The sequence below is a fragment of the Camellia sinensis genome, chromosome 13 (genome assembly GCF_055761805.1).
Source record: "Camellia sinensis isolate YWXY chromosome 13, ASM5576180v1, whole genome shotgun sequence".
NCBI lineage: Eukaryota > Viridiplantae > Streptophyta > Magnoliopsida > Ericales > Theaceae > Camellia > Camellia sinensis.
The window spans coordinates 18,859,955-18,880,032 of NC_138973.1; the positions used below are offsets into that span (position 1 = coordinate 18,859,955).

At 36.1% G+C, this 20,078-nt stretch overlaps 1 protein-coding gene and 1 pseudogene across 3 annotated transcripts; one reads left to right on the forward strand and one right to left on the reverse strand.

Annotated features, from left to right (window-relative positions):
• Nucleotides 1–4,417: 4,417 nt before the first annotated feature.
• On the forward strand, nt 4,418–8,292 carry LOC145806033 (putative pentatricopeptide repeat-containing protein At3g15130 pseudogene; annotated as a pseudogene). The gene is made up of 2 exons (XR_014348454.1): nt 4,418–7,017; nt 7,801–8,292. The product of XR_014348454.1 is annotated as a putative pentatricopeptide repeat-containing protein At3g15130 pseudogene (transcript).
• Nucleotides 8,293–9,529: 1,237 nt separating this feature from the next.
• LOC145806451 (uncharacterized) lies at nt 9,530–18,477 on the reverse strand. 2 transcript variants are annotated; one of them, XM_082903467.1, is made up of 2 exons: nt 18,062–18,477; nt 9,530–10,146 (listed from the first exon to the last, which is right to left on the reverse strand). In XM_082903467.1, the coding sequence occupies exons 1-2, from the start codon at nt 18,259–18,261 to the stop codon at nt 9,711–9,713; spliced, it is 636 nt and encodes a 211-aa protein (XP_082759593.1). In that variant the 5' UTR covers nt 18,262–18,477; the 3' UTR covers nt 9,530–9,710. The 2 variants fall into 2 exon arrangements, with proteins under 2 accessions (XP_082759593.1, XP_082759594.1); XM_082903468.1 differs by lacking the exon at nt 18,062–18,477 and adding an exon at nt 15,187–15,595.
• Nucleotides 18,478–20,078: the final 1,601 nt, after the last annotated feature.

Here is a 20,078-nt window from a genome sequence, read left to right on the forward strand (position 1 = left end):
AAATAATTTTTTTTCGAGTCCACCTCAAGTAATTTGGTATTTGTATTTAATGTTAAGACAGTCGAATTAAGTTGAACGAATTATTAACTATTTAAATTTAATTTACAATTTTTAATGAATTCTAACAATATATTCAAGTTTAATTACACATGAACTTTTAATAAATTGAATAAAAGTGGAATTTAAATTGTTTGATCCATTTATCACTGCAATAAATAAAAATATACAAAGGCCTATGTTTGGGAAGTGGGTTTTGTGACTTTTTTAGTTAAAATAGTCACAAAAAATAAAATAGACTTTTTAGCTCAATAAGACAAAATATCTCATTCAACTTATAATCATTGCATTCTTTCTCTCACAAAAAAATCTAAAAAGACCAAAAGTCCTTTCCAAACCAGGTTTTTAACCCCAGACTAAAATAATCAAAAAAATTAAAAACCCAAAAAACCAACCCACTTTCCAAACGAAGCCAAAGAGACAAAAATTTACAAAAATATTATACAAACCTGACAAATTGTGATTATTTATTTAAAAACATGATAACCATAATTTGATGAAAAATATTATAAATCTTAAATTTTTTAACAAATAAATGATCAAATATCTCACGAAACCCACACCGTATGTGATATTTGAACATTTATTTAATAAAAAATTTGACATTTCTACCGTTACCTTAATTTGATCGTATTCAATCATGCCAATCCACGTAACCAAAACTGAAGAACGAGATTCGTAAGCAAACATCAATCAAAAACTTTGCATAAATGAGATTCGCCATCTCCATTTTTCTTAGTTATATTCTGAAGAAGTGAAACTCATTTTCGATCCAAAGCTTGTGTGTGTGTGTGTGTGTGTATTCGTTCTCAAACTACATTGCGGGGATGGCGACAAGCAGCAGAGAGGCCAGACGACGTCGCATTGCGGATAGAGGCTCGGATCGCTTGTCATTTCCAAACCCTGCCTTGTTCATCATCTTCGCCCTCTCAATCTCATCATTCAAATCTTTCGCCACATCAATCCACTGGTATTCCCTCCCTCTGTCTCTCTGTCTCTCTCTCTCTCTATGTATATATATTTATATATGTCTAATTATCAGATTGTTAGCTTAATTTTTAACTAAAACGAAAAAAAATGATCCTTTTTTTTTTTTCTTCTATGGATTTGTTGCATAAAATTGATGTCCTTGTGATAATTAATATGTTGCAAAGAGAAAGAAGAATAGTTGCTTATGTAAAAACATCTCTAATCATTCATCCCATATTTCATTAAATTTGAGTAAAAATCTGGCCTTTCGACCAGTTGGTCATCCGGCTAAAGTAAATTTTCAATAAATTCATCTCAAAATTGGTTGTCTAGGAACCAACACTTGCCTACAAATTTGATGAAACAATAAACGTTCTCTTTATTTGATGAAAAAAAGTATCACTTACCAAACTGATGAAACAGTTTGAGTACTATTTTCATCGATTTTTCATCAAATTTAATCTGATGAAGGATTGGAGATGATCTAAATCAACTATATGATTTTTATAGTAATTATTTGAGGCCTAAAGTAAGTTGTGGCCAAAAATGGTTTAGAATTTGTGATTTTATTTTTTATTTTTTGTTTTTCAGCTTCGCAGGGGATTATTTTAGTTATAATTTTGATGGGTCATGAACACTTGCCAAACTGGTTAAGAGAAACCAAGTTATTGTGCAATTGTGATTTCCATTTTAGAAGAGTTGGTGGTGAACCCATGGTCAATTCAATGAAATTCTTAATAAGGGAGCATTCTATATTCCAACACACAAATGCTAATAATATGGAGGACTTTAGTTTGCTTTTACTAAAATCATGATTTTTCTAGTTGAAAACTGCTTGAATGCTTGGCAATCCTAAATTGAGCAACTTATTGCACCGACTTTGCAACTAAACTGCAAGCCTTTGTGTTGTCGCAGCAAAGTCTATATTTTGAGACATGCTCTGGACGTAACAGGTGGTTTCAAAGTTCAACAGTTCCCGTACTTTCAAATTTGAACTTGTTCGCTGATATTCGCATGGTTTGCAAGAATTTTGGAATTTAGATGCTAATGTTTCTAGTACTTTCTTATGGCCTTATAGCTAGTTTCCTTTGGTCAAAAGGAGAATAAGAAACAACAGGATTACTTAGACCTTTTAAGACACTAAATCTAAGAGCAGAAACCATGACCCAAAAAATGATGGTATTGGTTGAAAAACCAAGTAAATTTTGTGTTTGTACGCGTGCAAATCCCACATGGAGCCAAAAACCAAGTGCTTATATTATATAATCATCGCACTAATAGCTTGTGAATCAAATGAAGGTTGAATCACTGAGGTAGTGAAACTGTGTTTGGTGGGGCCACTTCTGGATGGACTATGAATCAATGAGTTTAATGTTTATGATGTTCCTTAGTAGCGACAGTTTGCTTCTTTTGCTGGGTTGAAAGCTGTATATTATACCATGTGTAAATTATTTGCTTGGTGTGGTAGGGAAGTATCTTATGAATTTGTATAGATTGCATAGCAGCTGTTAACTAAATTTATTGGTTAAAATAATTGCAATCCATTTGGCAGCTGGTTACTTACAATTTGAAATATGCCTCACAAATGTTGTGGGAGATTAATATCTGGATTTTTATGCAGGCCGTAATAGAAAATCTTTAGGATTTCATGCATTAGATTGCGTGGAGTATAGTTTATGCTTGGAATTCAATTTCAAACGTCATGCTGGGGCATGTTGTGTACTTCTTTGACTTGTGTTTTAATATATTTTTAATCCACTTTCGGTTTCAGTCATTAATCTTGTTGATATTGCAGTTTCATACAACGGTGAGGATAAATCCTCTAGTTCTTTGTTGCTGAAGGTTGCCTCTGCCAATGAATCTGGCACCATTGATCGTGGAAGTAAAGAGCAACCATTTTTACGCAAATGTGAGACAAACACTGAAGCTTTGAGAGTTCTTCCTTGGGAAGTCGATGGCAGAGTAGAATCATCCCGTGTCTCATCGACAGTTCAAAATACATCGATTTCCACTTCTGACTCAGATCATCACGTTGAACCACATGTCTATCGGAGTAAATTTTTCACCCCGAATCAAATAAGTTGTGCCATTGCAGTGTCAGAGAGTACCCGCATCTATTGTTCTCTACCAGCAGCCATTTTAGTAGTACTTTCTCATGTTGGACTTCCTGTACTGGGTAGCCACATCGTGAAGAGCACCATATTTTTTGGGCCTTTGTATCTAGTTTTGCTTACCAATGTATCGATTGTGCTAGCACAGCTACTTTTAGGAAAACAGAGACGGTTGGAGCGGATTGAGCAAGAAGCAAATAGTGTCCCTTTGATTGGTGGGTACGGTTTTGCTGAACAACTAGGCAAGGCATTGGAGTCAGGTTTGGTGTTGCAGAACATAGTGGGTGCAATGTTCATGGATTGTAGTGTGTATGCGGTCGTTGTTGTATGCGGTCTCTCTCTTGTGCACAAATTCGGCTGGTAGGATATTTGGTTGAATAATTTGAATCATTGGCCCTTGATGAGCTAGTTCAACTCCTTGTCTAATGAATGTACTTTCACTCAGGTGTCTTCCTTTCTTTGTAATATATTTTGTATAAGGATTTGAAGGCACCTCCTTTTAGGCCTAGTCATGTATAACATTTATCTTTAATACTATTTACTTTTCTTCTGTTCAAAAAACCCTAGTTCAACTCTGCTTTGAATGCACTTTATTTTTCAATTTCTGTACATTTCCCCCCCTAGGCATGGATTCAAGTTTATGTAATTTTCTTTAGGTTTCAACTTTGTGTTGAATTCGGATTTGAAGGGACAGTTTTGTAAATCAACTTGTATCTATCTATGTTATAATCGGAGTTTCTATTTGCATACCACATATCTTCGGGCTTTATTTAGTAGTCTAGAAGCACAATATAACATTGCTTACGTGATACTCTAAACCAATTACCTAGTTAGTGTGTTATGATTTTTTTATTGGCTGGGATTACTATATAGACAATGACATGATATTTATATCTTCTCAATTCACATCATTTTTTCAACTAATTATGATCATGCTCCTTGAACGAATTTCTAAAATGCCCTCATCTTCTATTCCCACATCCCCATCATCTTCTACCTGAAACCCAACAACCACCCCATCCTCACGATGCCGAAAATTGCCTTTGCCCCCACCATTCCCAACCCTCTACCAGCATGCCACCATGGAAACGGGTAAGAGACGTAGTTAGGAGGGAAGGGGCGCCAGTGGTGGAAATGGCGGCAGGAAGTTACAGGTGGTTTTAAGCAATATGTTAGGGTCAGGGTTAGAATATTGGAAATTAATTTATTATGGAGAGTAAATGGTGTCAATTGAAAAAAAAATCAAAAATTAAAAATGTGTGTTTGGTGTTTGATTATATTTTTTATTTTTATTTTGTTTTCAGAAAACATGAAAAACTTGTTTTAAAATTTTTAATTTCACACAAAATAAAAACGTATATGACTTTTTCATTATTTATTTTGTTAGAAACCATGTTCAAGCAACTCATTTGGTTCAACCTCTGCATCTCTCGAAACAGCTCAATTGCTTCGCTAGCTCTACTATGATTCGCTGATCCTCCAATCATTCTACTCCATCAAATACCATCTCTTTCCGACATTTTATCAAACAACCGCCAAGCTTGATACATTCTTCCGGATTACCCAAACAAAGTCCTCTGCAAAAACCCATTTCTATCTGCACAAAAGCGAAACCATTGATCAACAAAGATTGCCACCGAGGTCTCGATGGATTTTGTAATTGTTAGTTAATAATACACTGAATTTCTGTTTCATTGATGATTGAGAGGCAAACATTAGCTAAGCTCCTGAGGAGCTGTTCAAAAAATTGGTTTATTGATCAAGGACTACAAGCCCATGCAGCTGTAGTGAAATTGGGATATGGGTTTGACATGATGCTAAGCAATGACCTTATAGACATGTATGGAAAATGTAGTAGAATGGACATTGCTTGTGCTGTGTTTGATAGAATGCTTGAAAGAAATGTTGTTTCGTGGACTGCATTGATGTGTGGTCACTTGCAGCAGGGTAATCCCAAAGTGTCGTTACAGCTTTTTTGTCAAATGGGGTATTCTGATGTTGATCCCAACGAGTTTACTTTCTCGACAAATTTTAAAGCTTGTGGGTTTTTGAGTATTATTGAGAATGGAATGCAAATTCACGGCAACTGTGTTAGAACTGGATTTGAATGGTATCCTGTGGTGGGAAATTCTATTGTGGACATGTACTCGAGATGTGGAAGAATTAGTGAAGCAGAGCGAATGTTTGATCTAATGCCAGTTAGAAGCCTCATAAGTTGGAATGTGATGATAGCAGGATATGCCCTTGAAGGAATGGGAGACAAAGCATTACTTTTGTTCCAGAAAATGCAAGAACAAGGAGAAGTGCCAGACGAATTTACACTTACAAGCTCTTTGAAAGCTTGTAGTGGTATTGGTGCGATTCGGGAAGGAAGTCAAATTCATGCTTATTTGATCGCAAAAGGATTCCCGCTCTCTGTTCAGACAATTATAGCAGGTGCGCTTGTTGATCTGTATGTGAAAAGTGGGCACTTATTTGAAGCACAGCAAGTATTTGATCAAGTTGAACGGAAGAGTGTGATATCATGGACTGCCCTAATTGTGGGTTATGGTCAAAAAGGAAATCTAATGGAAGCCATGGATTTGTTTGGGCAGCTTAGGGAAAGTAGCATTCGGGTAGACGGTTTTGTTCTCTCGAGCATGATAGGCGTGTTTGCTGATTTTGTTCTGGTAGAGCAAGGGAAGCAAATGCATTGTTACACAATCAAAGTTCCATCTGGTTTGGACATATCGGTAGCCAATTCAATTGTTGATATGTATCTGAAATGTGGGTTAATAGAGGAAGCAGAAAGTCATTTCAGTGAAATGCCTGAAAGAAATGTGGTTTCTTGGACCGTTATGATTACGGGGTATGGCAAACACGGTCATGGCAGAGAAGCTATACAACTCTTCAAGAAAATGCGGCTAGATAATGTTGAGCCCGACGGAGTGACTTACTTGGCTGTCCTCTCAGCTTGTAGCCATTCTGGACTAATTGAAGAAAGTCAAGAATTCTTTTCAAGATTGTATGAGGATTGTCGAATCAAACCTAGAGTAGAGCACTATGCTTGCATGGTTGATCTACTTGGTCGAGCTGGACGCTTAAAAGACGCTAAGAGACTTACAGAGAACATGCCGCTAAAACCAAACGTTGGGATATGGCAAACATTGCTTAGTGCTTGTAGAGTACATGGGGAGTTGGAAATAGGGAGAGAAGTAGGAGAGTTACTGTTCAGATTGGATGGTAACAATCCAGTCAATTACGTTTTGATGTCAAATATCTATGCTGATGCTGGCTACTGAAAAGAGCGTGAGAGCGTGAGAGAATTGGTGAAGTTGAAAGGGTTGAAGAAAGAAGCAGGACAGAGTTGGGTTGAGATTGACAAGGAGGTTCACTTCTTTTACAATGGAGATGAGACGCACCTGCTTACAGAAGAAATCCATGAAGTTTTGAAGGAAATGAAGAGAAGGATAAAAGAAGAGACGGGTTATGCTTATGAAATGAGATTTGCGTTGCACGATGTTTAAGAGGAATCAAAGGTGGAGAGCTTGAGATTTCACAGTGAGAAGCTGGCAATTGGGTTGGCATTAGTTCACAGTGGGATACAAAAGGGGGGAAGAATGATTCGAGTTTTCAAAAACTTGAGAGTTTGTGGGGATTGTCATGAGTTCATCAAGGGCTTGTCAAGGATTTTGGACAAGGTCTTTTTGGTAAGAGATGCCAATAGGTTCCACAAGTTTGAGGATGGGTTTTGCTCTTGCAGAGATTATTGTTGATTCGGATTTGGTTTCTCCAATGGCTGAAATGCAACTTTGGGGAAGCCTTGCAGTTTTGCAGACGGATACCGTCCCATGTTAAGTAGCAAAGAGAGATTGAATAGAAAGCTCAAAAATTATAAGAGGTGAGGAAACTTCTCTCAGATGCCAGTGGTATTCCTTCTCTCCCTCTCTTGCACAGGTCCGCACAAATACACACACAAATCACATATGCATTTCCATCCTAAGCTCCCAATTTATAAGATCAGAATAACGTGCTTATGACTTGGTCTACAACTTAATTTATAGTTTTCAATCCATTGAAACAGAAGAATGATATTAACGGACCAGATATTTAAAGAAATTTGATGCTTCAATGAAATTGCAAATAAATGCCTTGTTTTTATTCATGGATCAATATGGTGCTCAGGTGTAAAAAAAATTTCAAAATATAAGAACAAACCATAACTAAACACCTGTCCACCCCCTTTCATTGCTCCATCTTTAATTGTGTGCATTACATTATAGATTACCCATGTAAGATTTGTCTACTAATCCATCTCACACTGATCAATATATAAAAAGACCAAGAATATTGCTTTGATATTGATCATGGTAATCTAAGTGGGAAATATGTATGGCTGTAACGTCTAACTAAAGACTCGCATCTCTATATACTGGTGACAAAATCAAATATATTTCCTGAGTATGTTTTGTGCATTGGTTTGTTCGACTTACTTGTTTTAGAAATTTGAATGTCTTTTCCTTGCACAGATATATCTAACTGTCAAGACATTACGTATATATCAACTCAATTTTGATTGCTTTGATTAATCAAAAAGGCAAAAGCATATTTTCACATATAGATATCCATATAATTTTACATAAAAATTATATGAATATCTAGTACTAACAGTGCAGATCCTCAGGTGTGGACATTTGTGGTTGATGGATCTCGGACAGCAGCAAAGTGTAGAGCTGGTGCAGCATGGGTTTGCCACAATGAAGAACAAGTAAATGTTCAACAAGAAGTCACAATACACTATCTTCCCTCTCCATTGGTGGCAGAAGCTAAAGCTTGTGTGGATGCACCACAATGATCATTGACTAACATGTGTGTTGGCATTCACAGATTGCCAAGTCCTGGTTAATATTTTGAATGTCAAATGTGAACCATATTGGAATATTAGTTGCACAATTAATTATTGAGCACATCAAAACTATCTGTAGGTTATTTAATGTTTTTATGTATATCTAAAGTTTCTAGATCTGTAATTCTGCCAGTCCGTGAGCTAGCTAATCTGTAAACGCTGATACTACATAATGTTATATAATTTTCTGTTTCCACAAAAGGGACGAAAAAAATCTTCAAAGCACTAGCAGGTTATATTTTCCCAATAAAATACACCAACTTCAAGTTTACTTGTGATCCTGCAATAGAGTTTCTGTTTATTATCCAAACAGGGCACAATAAAGCAATGCAATTTATAGATAAAGGCCAACAATTCAAAACCCAGTGAAGCAATAGCAGATATCCAGCAACAGCATTTCATAAGATCACAAAACATCTGATGTTAGAGAAACACCATCTATATGACGGTGGTTAAAGTCATTATTTCTACCAAAAAAAAAAAAGAAAAAAAAAAAAAAAAGAAAGAAAGAAAAGGAAATAGCTATGATTCTCAGCCTCGAGTTCTTGAAATAGTAAAACTAAAAACCAGAGCATAGAATATATAAATTATCCTCATCCCTACCACACACTATTGGGGGTATGGTGGGTATGCAGGTCCAGCTGCAGCACTATAATCATACGTACCGCCATAATTCGTCTGTCCTGCATACGGTCCCTGCAATCCATATGATCCACTTGCCCAAGCCCCAGTAGCTCCGATGTCTTGAGTAGCAAATGGGTACTGTTGAGGAAGGGCAGCAGCAGGGCTTTGAGTGAGAGCCCCACCATATCCCGGTTCATACGAGGCTGCTGTGCCAGGACCACCCTCATACACGCTGTGGCTGGCGGCATAGTTGTATGGTGAGGAAAATCTGCCAGCTGCTGCGGTGTGATGTGGCTGGGGAGGGGGGTTCCTGGGCCGGAAAGATGGGGAGGCATTAGAAAATCTTCATTATTTGAAAAGTACTAAAGGAAAATTTTGAATCCTTTGTCGTGTTTGTCTTCTATAAACTTAGTTTGTTTCTTACGTGTAAATCCTAATAAGTGAACTTATTATTTATCCTATGAAAAAAATTTGTCATAAAAAAAGTCATTAATTGTCAATTTTTAGTGACATATAAAAAATTGTCACAAAAAAATTATTTTTAACAACAATTTTATCAAAACTTATTTCCAATAGAACTTAATGGGAATTAAGCTCAACTATTAAGACCTATTAGTAGTTTACCCTTGTTTTTTCTTTTGAAGGAGTAGTTTGTTTTTGTTTATGTTTGTTCTCTCTATAAGAGAAGTGTATTGAATTTCATTATATATTTTTCTTTTTTAGTTATAATATGACTTACTTGTCCCAAAAAAAAAAAAAAAAAAAAAATCAGCGCAATCAATTTTTTTTTCATAAATCAGCAAAATACTGATTTCATTTCTTGTTTTTGATCAGAGTAGTTCTTATTCAACCAATATCCATGATGAAAATAAAAGCAATCAAGTTACCATGACTCATAATATTAGGATATCAGCTCCAAAATTACAAAAACGTATAAGAGCTACAAAACTGCAAAATCAGGCAGTAACAGTACTAAAAAAAACAAAAAAACACAAAAACCAAAAATAAACCCGACATGACAGGCTTCAACACAGCTATGACCGGGCCTTCAACACAGCTCACACTTAAGAATTAGCAATCAGCTGCTCAGGAACATCACTATGCAATCCCTCCCCATCAGTATCTTCAACACCTTGCTCGATCTGCTTCTGTTTGCCCGACCATCCATACATCTGTCTTCTTGCATCCCTACGAGCCGCCCTCTCAGCTAGTTTCAATTCTTTAAAGCCCTCTTCAAACTTAGCTTCATCCTCGGGTGAAAAGAAAACTACCCCCATTTCCCCAAGCTCTTCGTACATTTTCTCAATTTTGGCTTTCCAGAAGAGGCCCATCTCTGTGTCCATCTTTTGATATGGCGTTTTCAGCAAGTACTCATCGATCCCACCTGCCTTGTCTATGCAACGGAGGGCATGGGTTGTTACCTTTACACGAATGTGTCGGTCTAGGATGTAACTGAAGAGTCGCTTCTCTTGTACGTTTGGTTTCCAGTTCCTCCTTGTCCTGTTACCACCATTGCATTAAAGCCTTGAGAAGAATAATCCACTCGTTTTCTTTTTCAATCAATGAATGACAAGAGAATTTGAAGCATAAAAATAACCAAGGAGAACATGTCTAAGCTGTCTCATAAGTTTCACAAAATATGAAGAGACTAAACAATGTTTCTTCCAAAAGTATCATCCATGGAGGCTAGTGCATATAGAAACTAGCAATGATTTCATATAGTGCAAGTCATTACGTATCATATGTAACTTGTCTAATTCTTGTTTAAATGAAATGGGTAATCGATGGATTCTAGGAGTATGTTGTTTACATTCAATTCCTCCAAAGAATATCTCCTCAGTTAAATACTCTTTCTTTACAGGCATGTCAGAATTTTCATGGCAAATGGGAGTTGGAAGGTACCATCTATGATTCTATTTTGGTATAGCAGAGCAAACATGGCTTGGAATACTTTTGCAGGTCCGTGAAATCTGACATGAGAAAACTTTCAGTTTCTTTCTAGGCATTTGGCTTTTCTAATCTTAGTGGCACTGGTTTTATGAGATTGGCAGTCACATCTTTTCCTCCATCTTCATGAATTGCTACACCCTCACATAAATTATGCAAAGTCAAATTGGGCAGAAAGCACCCACGGGAATTCTGAGCAAGTGGGAGCAGCAGGTGTTTGAAAGGACAGCTAAAAGTCCATTTTATTCACACAAGTCAACTAGTGGCAAAGGATTTGATCTCTTTACTGGGTTTAAAGAATATTAAAAATGGAATTTCACAAAAAAAAAAAAAAAAACTTCGATAGTTCCAACATTACTAATTTCATTATTAGTAGAGAGCTATTCAAGGGAACTCTTGATTTCTTCTTCTTCTTCTTTTTTTTTTTCTCTAATTAAAATATTTGAAAGAGAACTATCTATCCAACAAACAAAAAGATGATGGATGATCACCAATTCTAGATCCATGAATTGAATATATGTGGGCACCAAGGAAAGCAATTTTGGGGTAGATATTCAAATCCAGGTTGCCAGTATAAAATTCCTTCCAATACACATACACATGTTGTGAATTGTCCAGAGCAAGGTTTTAAAAAGCGACTGCAACCGTTACGTTGTTACGTAACGGTTGTGGTGGTTACCGCCACCCGTTACGGCCGGTTTTGCAGCGTGATTGAGATTCATAGATGTGTCGGCCATAGCGGTCGTAACGGTGCCGTAACAGCCTGTTACGTAACGGTTCCGAACTGTTTCTTTCGAAAAAAACACACAAAAAAAAGATTAAAAATGGGGGAAGAGGGATAGAGAGAAGAGAGAAGATAAAGAAAGAAGATGGAGGGGCAAGAGATAGAGAAAGAAGAGGGAAAATGAAAAACATGTTATTAATTTGTTTAAACTGTAAGACTTATGCTATTTTATCTGCTGCTATCATTCAACCATTTTGTTTGTGTGTGTTTATCTATATATTGTTTGAAAATAATAATAATAATAATAATAAGTGTGGTCATTATCTATTTGGCTTGGTTAAAATATGTATATATATATATAGGTTTTTATTTATTCTCTTACTTTTGTCGTTGTTTATCTTATATATAATAGTTAGTGATTGATTTTTTGTATAATATGAAGTCATTAATTATTAAAATTAAATGTAAAAAACTCAGTTTATAGTGATTTAAAAATATGAAATATATTGGATCATACTTAAAAATTTACAAAAAGTGATCAATATTTATTTTAAAGCCAATAAAATAAATATGATCATGGAAAAAAAATATGCGTAACGGTAAGTTTTTTTCAAATTGTGGGAAATATAAAAAAATTCACGGTTCCGGTTACCGCAACCGTTACGCTATGACCTTTACATCCCGTAACCGCAACCACGCCACCGCCACCGTTACGTCGACCGCAATTGCCTTTCAGAACTTTGGTCCAGACACTAGAAAATCTAGTGCTTCTTGTCCTGTCTATCACTATTCATATACAAATGTATGTATATACACTATGCATGCATGTGATCTTATGCATCGTAAATAAAAAAATAAAAAAAAACCCCATGCCTAGCCCTAAAACCCATATATGTATATATATATATATATATGTACATACGAATACATACACAAATGTTTGTTGGATTCTTTATAGAACTGAATAAATGCTCTATTAATGCCTGTTTTCACTGTCAGTAGTAAAACGATACATGCATAATAGATGTTTCAATATATCTATACTATCCCCACAAGCAAAGGATTGTCATAGTTCCCAAAAAACATTTGGGAAAAACAATAATAAGAAAGGGGTCGGTTTAGGCACATTCCCTTTGACTGCATAGCTGCACCTACAGAAATGTAAATCATACTCCAATCCATATCCAAATTCAATAGACCAATTTTTAGCATCCAAACAATGCATTATAAAATATGTTCACACAAAATGTTTGATTTTACTAAACTCTTGGATGGTTCTGAATGGTAATCGAAGCAAGCAAATAAAATCTACAACTCAAATCCAAATCCAAGATTTTAAAAGCAATTGTATTTAGTGATAGGAGGAAACAAGAATTATCGGTATTTTTTCATTTAAACAGAGGAGAAGAAGGCGACAAGTACAATGAAAAAGTTTAGGGTAGATTTATCTCTCAAACATTTTCAAACCTTGAAAGGACCATCACTTTTCTCCAGAAAGATTCTTCACATTTGAAGTGTAGCAATCATTTTCCTTGCCTACTTAAAGCCAAAACAAAATATATATTTTTTTTTTTATAAGTAGTTAAATTTATTAGAAAAGCATCAAAAAGATGCAAGGAATACAATGAACCTCGAACTTCTAACCAATAACGTTATCCAAAAAATCTATGAAAACAAATATATCCGGGTCGGCCTGTGACTCCAACCAAGTGCATAAAGTAAGCAACAATCAATTCTCAAGCCAAGACACCGAATGAGTAATCTCGAGAAACGTCCGTCGATTCCTCTCCAACCAAAATACTTTTTCTTTGGTTGGAGACCTATTAGACATAGATTCAAATTTTCATTATTTTTTGGATTCTTAGAGTTTTTGGTTCCTGGTGGTATCAAAAGGGCACTGCGTCAAAATATTCCATTCATCCCTCATGTACATGGGCATATCAAAATAAGATTTTAAGTTTAATTATTAATTCCTTCTGCAACCAACCTACCCCACTTCTTATAACTAATGTGATTCGTTTATTTATCCTCATAATACTACTGTTTCACATTGTTGTAAAACAAGTTCAACAAAAGATATGCTCTGTGGGGAATGGGATATACAGGAAATAGAATTTGAGGATGAGAGTCCTATTCATTGTTAGGAGGGAATGATTCTATATTACTCATCGAGTGTTTAAATAATTCTATGTAGAGATATAGGGGTATAAATATAATGTATACTTTAAGTGTACAACGTAGGCACCCTGCTTTGGTTGTTGTTTCCTAAAAGATCCGAAGATCCTGATTATTGTTCCCTAAGTTTCTACATCACCACAAGTGCCCTCACACTAACAACACTTAAAGTTTCCATGTAACCTAGCATGTGATCACTTATGCCAATGGGGTCACTCATCACATCAAAAGAATATACAAGCAACATTAGAGAATACCCAACTAAACAAAAGGCGACAATGCAAGTTGGTATGTGCCTAGCATGCAACAATTTAAGTAGATGTGGATGCCTCCTATACCAGTAAGGATATGAATACAAAGGAATCATGTCCCTAGAGAGAGAGAGAGAGAGGCTACCCCACCATAAAAACTGGGAAGAGCAAATAGCCTAGCAAACCAAAGGGAAGAGCAAATCAGCTCTTCCCAGTTTTTATTTTTTCCTTTATATAGTAAGCTTCACCTTTTATTCGGAGGATAAAAAATGACAATTAAAATTAAAAACAAAAGTAAAAAGTAAAGAACGGAGGTTGGTTGAAGTTGCAAACAACATTTGAAGACTACCCCTTTTCTATTTTATACTGCTCTTCTCATTCTAATTTTTCCTCTATCTGTTCTTCATCTCCACTTAATGGCCTCTTTCCTCACGTAACTTAAAGGCAATTGAAAGCTTTCTATATGTGGCCTGTCACTTGTTCCATGAACAGAAGCATTCCACCACATGAGATTTCAACCCTACTTTCATCATTCACCAAATGCGTTCACCTTTTCAAATCACCTCTTTCTTTTGCTCCATCAAATTGTGATTATTCTAAAAGTTGAGGGTACATAATTTCCAAATTTCATACTATATCAAACTCTAGTAAATAAAAAGCTTGATCAAACTCCGTTTTCATTCATTAATTTAGATGGGTAGATTTAAGTCCTCTAGAATACCAGAAGTTAGAGCCTAACCAAATACTCTAGTGCATTTCCCTCCTTCTTGGGTGTCAAATAGACAACCTCTTTGGTTGCCTCCCTTTCCCCTTCAACTTCTCTTCTTCACTGGTTTCTACTAGTTCTCTTTCTCCTACTCGATCTCCATGTTGACTGTTTATATAAGTCTATATATAGCACTGCTCTTTTTCACACTCTCAATATCTCTCTTGCTCCGAAACTGTTCTTTCTATCTAAAACCCTCTACCAAGCCTCCTCACCGTGCCCCAAAATTGCTTCCATAGAAAAGATGGAGATTTTCAAATCAGCTAGAAACTGATTCTTGAAGCCTACTAAGGAACTAACCACCAAGTGAAAACAAAAGGCCTCAGGACCTCACTTGCATCAAAGGCAAGAAATTCCAGTTGAATACCAAATCCCCTAGATCTTGGAAAGGTATACCTAAATAGATTCACCAATCATTACAAAAATAAATAAATAAATAAATAAATAAAAACACACCTAAACCTCCTTAGTTACCAATCTATAACTACCACCTAAACCTTGTATATATAGAGATAAAGATATGCCATGAAAGATTACCAATAATTATAAAAACCAAAAACCCACCAAATTACAAACCTTCAAACAGGTGCAACCACATCCACATTCATAAATGCACATATATAGATATACATATATATGTAGAGAGAGAGAGAGAGAGAGAGAGAGAGAGTACGGACTTGTTGCCACCGTCTTCGCCGACGCGGTTACCGAACTGGATGTGGCGGCCGGCGAAGATGCCGCGATGGGCCCTGCCCATGACGACCTTGGAGTCAGGTACGCATTTCTTGAGTGATTCCTTCACCCCAGGACCCAAGTTCTTCTCTCCCTATCTTCTTCATTATCTTTTTCATCATCTCCTTCGACCTGAACGCCATTCTCTCTCTCACTCTCTCTCTCTCTTCAATTGTAAGGGTTTTGAAGAGATTGAATTGCTACGAAGAACAAGTTGTGTACTTCTCTCTCTGGTCTGCAATGTTCATATGGAGCGAGAGATCTGCTTTAGAATCCACTTCGTTCAGAGTCGCAGAGCAGGGTTTTGGAGGAAGAGGAGGCTTGTATAATGGTATTGTACCTGTTGCTACTATATGTTGTACCCTAAATCATTTCTCATTTTCAAGTTTGTGGTTTAACCTTTGCATTTATCTCTCAAACATTTTCAAACCTTGAAATGACCATCACTTTTCTCCAGAAAGATTCTTCACATTTGAAGTGTAGCAATCATTTTCCTTGCCTACTTAAAGCCAAAACAAAATACTTCTTTTTTTTTTTTATAAGTAGTTAAATTTATTAGAAAAGCATCAAAAAGATGCAAAGAATACAATGAACCTAGAACTTCTAACCAATAACATTATCCAAAAAATCTGTGAAAACAAATATATCCGGGTTGGCCTGTGACTCCAACCAAGTGCATCAAGTAAGCAACAATCAATTCTCAAGCCAAGACACCAAATGAGTAATCTCGAGAAACGTCCGTTGATTTCTCTCCAACCAAAATACTTTTTCTTTGGTTGGAGACCTATTAGACATAGATTCAAATTTTCATTATTTTTTGGATTCTTAGAGTTTTTGGTTCCTGGTGGTATCAAAAGGGCACTGCGTCAAAATATTCCATTCATCTCTCAATGTACATAGGCATATCAAAATAAGATTTTAAGTTTAATTATTAATTCCTTCTGCAACCAACCTACCCCACTTCTTATAACTAATGTGATTCGTTTATTTATCCTCATAATACTACTGTTTCACACTGTTGTAAAACAAGTTCAACAAAAGATATGCTCTGTGGGGAATGGGATATACAGGAAATAGAATTTGAGGATGAGAGTCCTATTCATTGTTAGGAGAGAATGATTCTATATTACTCATCGAGTGTTTAAATAATTCTATGTAGAGATATAGGGGTATAAATATAATGTATACTTTAAGTGTACAACGTAGGCACCCTGCTTTGGTTGTTGTTTCCTAAAAGATCCGAAGATCCTGATTATTGTTCCCTAAGTTTCTACATCACCACAAGTGCCCTCACACTAACAACACTTAAAGTTTCCATGTAACCTAGCATGTGATCACTTATGCCAATGGGGTCACTCATCACATCAAAAGAATATACAAGCAACATTAGAGAATACCCAACTAAACAAAAGGCGACAATGCAAGTTGGTATGTGCCTAGCATGCAACAATTTAAGTAGATGTGGATGCCTCCTATACCAATAAGGATATGACTACAAAGGAATCATGTCCCTAGAGAGAGAAAGAGAGAGAGAGGCTACCCCACCATAAAAACTGGGAAAAGCAAATAACCTAACAAACCAAAGGGAAGAGCAAAGCAGCTCTTCCCAGTTTTTATTTTTTCCTTTATATAGTAAGCTTCACCTTTTATTCGGAGGATAAAAAATGACAATTAAAATTAAAAACAAAAGTAAAAAGTAAAGAACAGAGGTTGGTTGAAATTGCAAACAACATTTGATGACTACCCCTTTTCTATTTTATACTGCTCTTCTCATTCTAATTTTTCCTCTATCTGTTCTTCATCTCCACTTAATGGCCTCTTTCCTCACGTAACTTAAAGGCAATTGAAAGCTTTCTATATGTGGCCTGTCACTTGTTACATGAACAGAAGCATTCCACCGCATGAGATTTCAACCCTACTTTCATCATTCACCAAATGTGTTCACCTTTTCAAATCACCTCTTTCTTTTGCTCCATCAAATTGTGATTATTCTAAAAGTTGGGGGTACATAATTTCCAAATTTCATGCTATATCAAACTCTAGTAAATAAAAAACTTGATCAAACTCAGTTTTCATTCATTAATTTAGATGGGTAGATTTAAGTCCTCTAGAATACCAAAAGTTAGAGCCTAACCAAATACTCTAGTGCATTTCCCTCCTTCTTGGGTGTCAAATAGACAACTTCTTTGGTTGCCTCCCTTTCCCCTTCAACTTCTCTTCTTTACTGGTTTCTATTAGTTCTCTTTCTCCTACTCGATCTCCATGTTGACTGTTTATATAAGTCTATATATAGCACTGCTCTTTTTCACACTCTCAATATCTCTCTTGCTCCGAAACTGTTCTTTCTATCTAAAACCCTCTACCAAGCCTCCTCCCAGTGCCCCAAAATTGCTTCCATAGAAAAGATGGAGATTTTCAAATCAGCTAGAAACTGATTCTTGAAGCCTACTAAGGAACTAACCACCAAGTGCAAACAAAAGGCCTCAGGACCTTACTTGCATCAAAGGCAAGAAATTCCTGTTGAATACCAAATCTCCTAGATCTTGGAAAGGTATACCTAAATAGATTCACCAATCATTACAAAAATAAATAAATAAAAACACACCTAAACCTCCTTAGTTACCAATCTATAACTACCACCTAAACCTTGTATATATAGAGATAAAGATATGCCATGAAAGATTACCAATAATTATAAAAACCAAAAACCCACCAAATTACAAACCTTTAAACAGGTGCAACCACATCCACATTCATAAATGCACATATATAGATATACATATATATGTAGAGAGAGAGAGAGAGAGAGAGAGTACGGACTTGTTGCCACCGTCTTCGCTGACACGGTTACCGAACTGGATGTGGCGGCCGGCGAAGATGCCGCGATGGGCCCTGCCCATGACGACCTTGGAGTCAGGTACGCATTTCTTGAGTGATTCCTTCACCCCAGGACCCAAGTTCTTCTCTCCCCCTATCTTCTTCATTATCTTTTTCATCATCTCCTTCGACTTGAACGCCATTCTCTCTCTCACTCTCTCACTCTCTCTCTTCAATTGTAAGGGTTTTGAAGAGATTGAATTGCTACGAAGAACAAGTTGTGTACTTCTCTCTCTGGTCTGCAATGTTCATATGGAGCGAGAGATCTGCTTTAGAATCCACTTCGTTCAGAGTCGCAGAGCAGGGTTTTGGAGGAAGAGGAGGCTTGTATAATGGTATTGTACCTGTTGCTACTATATGTTGTACCCTAAATCATTTCTCATTTTCAAGCTTGTGGTTTAACCTTTGCATTTATCTCTCAAACATTTTCAAACCTTGAAATGACCATCACTTTTCTCCAGAAAGATTCTTCACATTTGAAGTGTAGCAATCATTTTCCTTGCCTACTTAAAGCCAAAACAAAATACTTCTTTTTTTTTTTTTTATAAGTAGTTAAATTTATTAGAAAAGCATCAAAAAGATGCAAAGAATACAATGAACCTAGAACTTCTAACCAATAACATTATCCAAAAAATCTGTGAAAACAAATATATCCGGGTCGGCCTGTGACTCTAACCAAGTGCATAAAGTAAGCAACAATCAATTCTCAAGCCAAGACACCGAATGAGTAATCTCGAGAAACGTCCGTCGATTTCTCTCCAACCAAAATACTTTTTCTTTGGTTGGAGACCTATTAGACATAGATTCAAATTTTCATTATTTTTTGGATTCTTAGAGTTTTTGGTTCCTGGTGGTATCAAAAGGGCACTGCGTCAAAATATTCCATTCATCTCTCAATGTACATGGGCATATCAAAATAAGATTTTAAGTTTAATTATTAATTCCTTCTGCAACCAACCTACCCCACTTCTTATAACTAATGTGATTCGTTTATTTATCCTCATAATACTACTGTTTCACACTGTTGTAAAACAAGTTCAACAAAAGATATGCTCTGTGGGGAATGGGATATACAGGAAATAGAATTTGAGGATGAGAGTCCTATTCATTGTTAGGAGGGAATGATTCTATATTACTCATCGAGTGTTTAAATAATTCTATGTAGAGATATAGGGGTATAAATATAATGTATACTTCAAGTGTACAACGTAGGCACCCTGCTTTGGTTGTTGTTTCCTAAAAGATCCGAAGATCCTGATTATTGTTCCCTAAGTTTCTACATCACCACAAGTGCCCTCACACTAACAACACTTAAAGTTTCCATGTAACCTAGCATGTGATCACTTATGCCAATGGGGTCACTCATCACATCAAAAGAATATACAAGCAACATTAGAGAATACCCAACTAAACAAAATGCGACAATGCAAGTTGGTATGTGCCTAGCATGCAACAATTTAAGTAGATGTGGATGCCTCCTATACCAATAAGGATATGAATACAAATGAATCATGTCCCTAGAGAGAGAGAGAGAGAGAGAGAGAGAGAGAGAGAGAGGCTACCCCACCATAAAAACTGGGAAGAGCAAATAACCTAGCAAACCAAAGGGAAGAGCAAATCAGCTCTTCCCAGTTTTTATTTTTTCCTTTATATAGTAAGCTTCACCTTTTATTTGAAGGATAAAAAATGACAATTAAAATTAAAAACAAAAGTAAAAAGTAAAGAACAGAGGTTGGTTGAAGTTGTAAACAACATTTGATGACTACCCCTTTTCTATTTTATACTGCTCTTCTCATTCTAATTTTTCCTCTATCTGTTCTTCATCTCCACTTAATGGCCTCTTTCCTCACGTAACTTAAAGGCAATTGAAAGCTTTCTATATGTGGCCTGTCACTTGTTCCATGAATAGAAGCATTCCACCACATGAGATTTCAACCCTACTTTCATCATTCACCAAATG

Excerpts from the sequence above, each read along its gene's own strand:
- LOC145806451 (XM_082903467.1), bottom strand. The coding sequence starts at position 18,261 with ATGGCGTTCAAGTCGAAGGAGATGATGAAAAAGATAATGAAGAAGATA. Across the intron at positions 10,147-18,061 it reads AGCGAAGACGGTGGCAACAA|GACAAGGAGGAACTGGAAAC; the intron begins GTCCGTACTCTC and ends TGGTGGTAACAG.